The sequence below is a fragment of the Nilaparvata lugens genome, unplaced genomic scaffold (assembly GCF_014356525.2).
Source record: "Nilaparvata lugens isolate BPH unplaced genomic scaffold, ASM1435652v1 scaffold8691, whole genome shotgun sequence".
NCBI classification, from domain to species: domain Eukaryota; kingdom Metazoa; phylum Arthropoda; class Insecta; order Hemiptera; family Delphacidae; genus Nilaparvata; species Nilaparvata lugens.
The window spans coordinates 561-9,156 of record NW_024094435.1 but is presented as its reverse complement, the minus strand read 5'-3'; the positions used below and the strand labels follow the sequence as shown (position 1 = coordinate 9,156).

General features: G+C 38.9%; 1 protein-coding gene across 1 annotated transcript; it reads left to right on the top strand.

The window, feature by feature from the left end:
* Positions 1-5,630: 5,630 nt before the first annotated feature.
* Positions 5,631-6,668, top strand: LOC120349199. Its single transcript, XM_039419167.1, has one exon. The coding sequence runs from the start codon at positions 5,631-5,633 to the stop codon at positions 6,666-6,668; it is 1,038 nt and encodes a 345-aa protein (XP_039275101.1).
* Positions 6,669-8,596: the final 1,928 nt, after the last annotated feature.

The window sequence follows — 8,596 nt, the reverse complement described above, 5'->3', positions numbered from 1 at the left end:
TAATATTCTTGAGAAAAATGGCGGATAATGACTAAAAATCCATGTTTTTCACCGTTTTCTCGAAAACTGCTCCAACGATTTACTTCAAATTCATACCATGGATAGATATTCATAAGCACTATCAACTGGCATGAGTCTCATTTCTGGGAAAATTCCATGAGCTCCGTAATATTCTTGAGAAAAATGGCGGATAATGACCAAAAACCAGGTTTTTCACGGTTTTCTGGAAAACGGCTCTAACGATTTTCTTCAAATTCAAGCCATGGGTAGCTATTCATAAGTCCTATCAAATGACATGAGTTTTTTCCTTGGAAAATTGCAGGAGCTCCGTAATATTCTTGAGAAAAATGGCGGATAATTACTAAAAAACCACGATTTTTTCAAAATAACTTGACCGATTTTTTTCAAATTCATACTCTGTATAGTTATTTATCAGCTCTATCAACTGGCATGAGTCTCCTTTCTGGGAAACTAATGGGGGGTCCACCCCATCCTTGAGAAATGGACTTTGTAACCTCCTTCTCGTTCATGAGGTAGGTAGGTAGAGCAGTTCATAAAAAGAACACATAGTCGAGATATTTCATCTGTAGAACAGCTGTTTTGACGACTTTAAAAAAATGACGACTAAAAAAATCATTGAATTTCACAATATTTACACAAAGGAAAAAGTACTCTGAAAACAATTATATATACACATATACAAAAGTCTGATCGTAGTTTCGAATATGAGCAAGGAAAGTTGTGTGAGTGTACCACACCAGATTTTTCATATTTTACTCATTTGAGGTTTTAGCTTTGATCGGTTAACATCTACAATGTCTTTGTGTTCTGAGAAGGAAACATGGTCTATTGGGATACAGTGTGATCCTGATGCCGAGGAAAACATCATCTACTATGACTCAAGATTTAGTAAACCTATAATGTCTTCTAATTCTGAGAAGAAAACGTGGTCTATTGGGATACAGTGTGATCTTGATTCCGAGGGAGACTTCTCCTACTATCACTCAAGATGTAGTACACCTAAACCACAGGAGGAGGAGGAGGAGAACAGAGAACAAAGGAGGACAAAGGAGGAGGAGGAAGAGAACGGAGGACAAAGGAGGACGATGATGGAGGACAAAACAGGCGTAATCAAACAGGAGGAAGGAACTCTCTCCTGTAAAAAATTTGCAACAGTTGATATGCATTGGTTCAAGAGAAATTTCAAGAGAGAGAGAGACAGAGACAGATTGATTGATTGATTGATTTGCTGCCTTTATTAAAAAACCTGGGAGGGCGGAGTTAGGGCGCAGCCGGCCCTCTCTTACACTTAACCCTCCAATACAATTCTAAGTAAAACTAAAACACTGTACAACAAAGATTATAAGACTATGAAAACAAACTAATTTTACAATAATAATAATACTTTCAAATACAAGTGAAGGAAAGAGAAAAAAAAAATTTTTCTTTCGAATTTTAGTCAGTGGAAAAAATACAATAATAAAAAAGAGAAAAATGAAAACGGTATAAGAGTCAGTTCAAAATCCATAGACCATTTCGATAGAAAGAGAAGAAAGGAATAGATAGGAGGGAAGAAAAGACCACACACACACACACACACACACACACCACACACACACACACCACACACACACCCACACAACACACACACACACACTTACGTTAAGATTCAGTAACATTCCAGCCGAGTCCACCACCTCTGATCCACCGCAAGACAGCCGCGCCGAACTGACGATGTCCCTCAACAAGCCTTAGCTCAGCAGGTAGAGAATTCCACAAACTACAGGCTGTCACAAGAAACGACTTGTTGTACATAACAGTCCTATGTGTTGGGACAGCCAGCAGATGGGATTCATGCCGCGTTCCTCCACGACCAAAATCACCCAAGTAACGGTACTCTACAGCCAGATACTTAGGGGTTTTAGTTTTCAATATCTTATAGAGGAAGCACAAAGCATGATATGATCTACTCTCACGCAGCTTCATGAGTTCAAGTCTGTTGAAGTATTCAGTTACAGAGTGAGAGAGAGACAGAGAGAGAGAGAGAGAGAGAGAGAAAGAGAGGGGTTCATTTTAAGGGCCGGGGGAGGGAGAGAGAGAGGTTCTTCTCCTTCTAAGGAGCGGTGGAGGGGCGGGGGAGGTTGTATCAACAGCGGGGGAGGTTGGGGGTACACAAGATGAGTGCGGTGGAAGAGGGGTGGGTGGGAGAAAAGTCGTAAAAAAAATGCTTGAAAATCGGCCTTACATATCTACTAAGGAGTATTCGAGGAAAATATCATGTAAATCAAAAAGTCATATCTCCAGCTATCATTTGATACAACCCGCATTACCATCATCAAACTTCTGGATCAATAATTACACCATCAGCAAGGAAGGTGAGTTGTAGGTGGCCAGGATCCTTGCCGCCCCAAGGGACAAATTGTTCAAGAAAAATGTGTTATGAATTGATTATTCTGGTCTTCAGCTATCATTTTTTACTGCTTTCATAATTTGTCTCGATAATCACGCCTTCAGAGGGTGAGATTAGTTGTAGGTAACCAGGTCCAGTGTCACACCCAGGGAAGGAGTATTCAAGAAAAACGTGATACGAATCTTTGACACAAGTTCTTGGTTATCATGTGATACCTTTTTCATAATTTGGGTTCAATAATGATGCTGTCAGCAAAAGATGAAGAGTTTTAGGTAACCAGATCCCTTACTGCCTCCAGGGATGTAGTATTTAAGAGAAATGTTATGCGAATTGATGATACAAGTATTCAGCTATCATGTTATAATATTTGGACTCAATGATCACGCTATGAACGAGGAAGAAGTGTTGTAGGTAAACAGGTCCCTTGCTGCCCCCAGGGACGAAGTATTCGAGAAAAATTTGTTGCAAATCGATGAAACTCAAGTCATCATGTAGTACCACTTTCATAATTTGGGCTCAACGATTACATCGTCAACAGGAGGGAGTCGTTGGTAACCAGGTCCCTTGCCACCCCCAGGGAAGAAGTATTCAGGGAAAGGTTGATGCAACTCGATGAAACAAGTCTGCAGCTATCATGTGATACCATCATCATACTTTTGGCTCAACAATTACACCACCTGCAAGGGAGGTGAGTTGTAGGTGGCCAGGACCCTTGCTGCCCCCAGTGACAAAGTATACAAGAGGAATGTGATGGGATTCAATTAATGAAGTCTTCAGTTATCACCTTTTACTGATTTCATGATTTTGGCTCAAAAATTATGCCTTTAGAGGGTGAGAAGAGTTGTTGGTAACTAGGACCTTTGCTGCCTTCAGAGAAGGAGTATTCGAGGAAAATGTCATGCAAATCAATGAGTTCTGTCTCCAGCTATCATATAATACAACCTTCATACTTTTGGCTCAGCAATTACACCGTCAGCAAGGGAGGAAGAGTTGTTGGTAACCAGGTGCCTTGCCGCCCCCTGAAATGGAGTATTTGGAGGAAGTGTGAAGCAGCTCGATGGAACAAGTCTTCTGCTAACATTTGATACCACCAACATAATTCGGAATCAAAAATTACGCCTTCAGTGGAGGTAAGAACTGTAGGTAACCAGGTGCTTTGCCGCCCCCAGGGGAGGAGTATTCAAGGGGAATATCAAGCAAATGGATGAAACAAGTCTTCAGCTATCATGAAATACCATCATCAAACTTGTGGCTTAACAATTACACCGTCAGCATGGAAGGTGAGTTGTGAGTGGCCAGGATTCTTGCCGCCCCCAGGGACAAATTATACTAGGAGAATGAGTAATGAATCGATGATTCTGGTCTTCAGCTATAATGTTATACTGCTTTCATAATTTGTCTCGAAAATTATGCCTCCAGCAAAAGAAGAAGAGTTTTAGGTAACCAGGACCCTTGCTGCCCCCAGGGACGTAGTATTCAAGAGAAATATGATGCAAATTGATGACACAAATCTTTGACTGTCATGTTATATAACTTTCATAATTTGGGCTCAATAACTGCACCGTCAGCAAGGAAGAAGATTTCTAGGTAATCAGGACTCTTGACCCCCCCCCTCACGGGGACGGATTATTCGAGGAAAGTGTGATGCAACACAATGAATCAATCCTCTGCTATCATTTGATACCACCAAGATAATTGGGAATCAAAAATTATGCTTTCAGCATGGGTAAAAGCTGTAGGTAACCAGGTCCCTTGCCGACCCCTTGGGAGGAGTATTCAAGGAAAATGTCATGCAAATTGATAAAACAAGTCTTCAGACATCATAAAATACCATCATCATACTCCAGGCTCAACAATTACACCGTCAGCAAGGATGGTGAGTTGTAGGTGGCCAGGATCCTTGCCGCCCCAAGGGACAAATTATTCAAGAAAAATGAGTTATGAATTGATGATTCTGGTCTTCAGCTATCATTTTATACTGCTTTCATAATTTGTCTCAATAATTACACTTCAGAGGTTAAGAAGAGTTTTAGGTAACCAGGTCCCTTTTTGCCCCCAGGGAAGTAGTATTCAAGAGAAATGTTATGCGAATCGATGATACAAGTCTTCTACAAGCTATCACGTTATATTACTTTTATAATATTTGGATTCAATGATTACACTGTGAACGAGGAAGAAGTGTTGTAGGTAAACATGTACCTTGCTGCCCCCATGGATGGAGTATCCAAGAAAAGTTTGTTGCAAATTGATGAAACTCAAGCCATCATGTAATACCACTTTCATAATTTGGGCTCAACGATTACATCGTCAACAGGAGGGAGTTGTTGGTAACCAGGTCCCTTGTCACCCCCAGGGAAGAAGTATTCAGGGAAAGTTTGAAGCAACTCGATGAAACAAGTCTGCAGCTATCATGTGATACCATCATTATACTTTCGGCTCAACAATTACACAATCAGCAAGGGAGGTGAGTTGTAGGTGGCCAGGACCCTTGCTGCCCCCAGTGACAGAGTATACAAGAGAAATGTGATGGGAATCAATTAATCAGGTTTTCAGTTATCACCTTATACTGATTTCATGATTTTGGCTCAAAAATTATACCTTTAGAGGGTGAGAAGAGTTGTGGGTAACCAGGTCCCTTGCTGCCCCCAGGGTTGGAGTATTCAAGAAAAATGTGATGCTAACCAATAAAACAAGTCTTCAGCTATCATATGTTACCAATAACATTATGAGGGCTCAATAATTACGCCTTTAGAGGGTGAGAAGAGTTGTTGGTAACTAGGACCTTTGCCGCCCCCATAGAAGGAGTATTTGAGGAAAATGTCATGCAAATCAATGAGTCCTGTCTCCAGCCATCATATAATAAAACCTTCATAGTTTTAGCTCAGCAATTACACTGTCAGCAAGGGAGGAGATTTGTAGTTGGCCAGGACCCTTGCCACCCCCAGGAACAAAGTTCAAAAAAAATTAGATGAGAATCGATGACTCAAATCTCAAGCTATCATTTTATACCGCTTTCATAATCTGGGCTCAATAATTGAGTTCTTATCGGGCAGCCGATGAAGTTGGATCTATCGCTGTCGAAAAACAACTTCTAAGCGTGGCTCAGCGTATTGGCCGGTTAGCAGTGAAAAATCATAGTGAATTCAATTCGTAGCAGTAATTTTAGTGGAATTTAGTAATCAGAAGAACTTCTACTTAGTAGAAATTAGTAATCAGCAACATGGTGAAGTGTAACAAATGTACAAAGGACATTGCACCGACAAAAGACGGGAGCAGCACGTGTGTGAGCTGCCAGGCACAATTTCATAACTCATGTGTCAGTGAATGTGTTACACGTGGTTCACAAAAATCTTGGAAATGTGTAAAGTGTTGCAGTGAGCAGACAGACACCATAGTTAAACCAACGATCGACTACGAGCGGGTTATTGAAATAATTGTGGAAGCGATTGCTGCCTTAAAAGAGGATATGGAGAACCAGTGGGACGTTAACAACAAGAAATTGGATAGCATACAGGAAGAGATGAGTAATATGAACAAAGACATTACTTGCCTTAAAACAAAAATGGACGAAATAGTTGAAAAAGCGACCAGTACAGAAACAAGGGTGCAGCAGCTAGCTGATGAAAATTGTAAATTGCATCAAGAATTAGCCATTGCAAAGAGAGAAATTCACGATCTTCAAATACAAACTAGGAAAAACAACATAGTAGTTTCTGGCATCCCAATTCAATCAAAAGGGACCAATGTATTTCCCATTATCATTAAGATAGCTGAACTCCTGAAACTTACATACTACCAAACAGACATCAACGCTGCCCATTGGCTCCCAATCCGGGGGGGCGAGCCGAGATCTCAGTCAATTGTAGTTTCATTCATGTCAAGACTGGTTAAAAATGAATGGCTCCTCGCAAGACGTAACAAAAGATTCCTGAAGGCGAGAGAAATCAACAATGATTTTCCAGACAACCAAATTTATTTGAATGAACAACTCACTAAGGATACAAGTGTACTATTCAAAATGGCAAGGAGCATGATTAAGGAGAACAAGATGGCTTCCGTGTGGACAAACGATGGACGTGTGATGGCCAAGAGAACTCAAACATCTCGTCCATTCAGAGTGAATTGTCTAAAGGACCTGGTGGAGAGGACTCCACCCGCAACCGCCTCCGAGGAAGACGCCGCCCCCATCCAGGCCGACGGGGCGCTGCTACGCCCCACTGCAACCAATGCCAACTCAACCGCCAGCCTGGTCAAGTGAAGTGAGTGCCGCATCAATAGGCAAGTGTCTCCAGCCAAGGTAACAACATCAATTTCCTCAGTTCTTCATTAAAATTCCAAAAACACGAGTAGTGTGATATCAGTGAAAATAATATTTGTATATGTATAATTATAAAAAGTAACACATTAGAACGATTGGTGAGAGTGTTTTAAAGATAGCCCATGCGGTGAAATAATCTGAATAAACTATCACTAGCATTTAACCCAATAGATCGTGAAATTCAAGCTATTTACTAACAATAATATAATTTATGTAATAAAATAATATTATTATTTCATCCTGATTGCTGAGGTACTACAGTAATACAGGGGGGAGAATATATAGTGAAAGCATATAACATTAGGGTGAAATGTTATTGCTTCTTTGAGGTTTTTGATTGTTCCTTTTTCCTCTCTCTCCTATGGATTCTTGTTTTCATGATTATTTGCATCATAGTATATATTTTTTTATTGTTTTATAATATGGATATCTTTAGGTGGATTTTATTATTCTCTTTGATGCTTTTTGATTGTCATTTTTTCTCTAAGGATTCTTGTTTTTCAATTATTGTTTCAACATCATATTTATAAATGTCTTTTATTTATGATCAATTCTACTTACTTTATAGCGAGCTCAATTCAATCCTTATCTAATTTGGTGCTAGTAAATCATTATTAAGGCTTATTACTCTCATCGTTTACTTTATCTAATAATTTTTCACTTGATTGTAACATGTAAGTTAAATGCAATACTTTCAAAAAGTCTCTACACATTCCTAATTTTATCAGTTGTTAGCTGGCTGATGCGCTGATGAGATATGAACAAAATAAAATTTGTATCATGGATGATGATAATTATCTAGAGCGACCGATTATCGATTGTAAAGAGTTCGCTAATCTTGTTGATTACAATAACAGTTTCAATGGTGTTGGTAGTGATTGTTGATTGATTGATTGATTGATTGATTGAGTACTTTATTTATGTAGATTACAATATATACTGGCTTATACACTTATATACAATAGCTTTCAATACAGCAAAATTATAGATGAATTTACATAATATAGACTAAGAAAATAATTATTGAACTGTATATGATATGAAAAAGCAGTTTGTAATATAATAACTATAGATAATAATCATATTGTTATGCATCTACATAAATTGGCGGAGCTTTGGACATATCAATGTCCATTCTTCGGAAAGAATATTAAAAATATCCTCCCCACTAACTCTCTACCAAAATATTAAAGAGAAAAAAAACAGAAAATTGATAGAGTAAATAATTATATAGGTAGATAAGATCAAATAATTGATTATTAAAATAAAGTAGGCTGAAAGTAGATCAGGGTTATCAACTTTCAGTAATATACAGCATTATGCAGTGGATAATTGAAATAACATGAGTTTATATAATATATATATACATACAATTCGTTCTATAACATGGTTTAAAGGTTTGTATTTGTGGGATGGGTGGGGGATGGATGTCATGTGATCGTTCTAGGGCCGGACAGTTTCAGTCATTTGTTCCAAAAGATGTTTTTTTAAAGTTAGGATGAAGCTCGCTCGGCTCTCGATGGACCTGATAGAAACAGGAAGTGCATTCCATGCACGACAGGCACTGACTAAGAAGGATTTTGTGAAATAGTAGTTCGATGATTGGGTATCCTTAAAGTACTTCTCCGGTTCTAGTATGTGAAGCATCTATCCTCCTACCTTCAGAGACAAATTTGAAATCATCTTTAAAATATTCGGATTACCGTATATCAAGATATCTCTAACAAGCTTGACTATTCGAAAAAGCCTCTGATCGGGAAGCTTTAATGTTGAACTAGCAATGTGGGCTGGGGTGATATGATCATGGCGTTGGAGAGAGTAGACGAAACGTAGACAATAATTTTGGCAACGCTGTAGTTTATCATTCA

What these genes read in the sequence shown, in the direction of transcription:
- LOC120349199 (XM_039419167.1), top strand. Translation starts at nt 5,631, where the DNA reads ATGGTGAAGTGTAACAAATGTACAAAGGACATTGCACCGACAAAAGAC.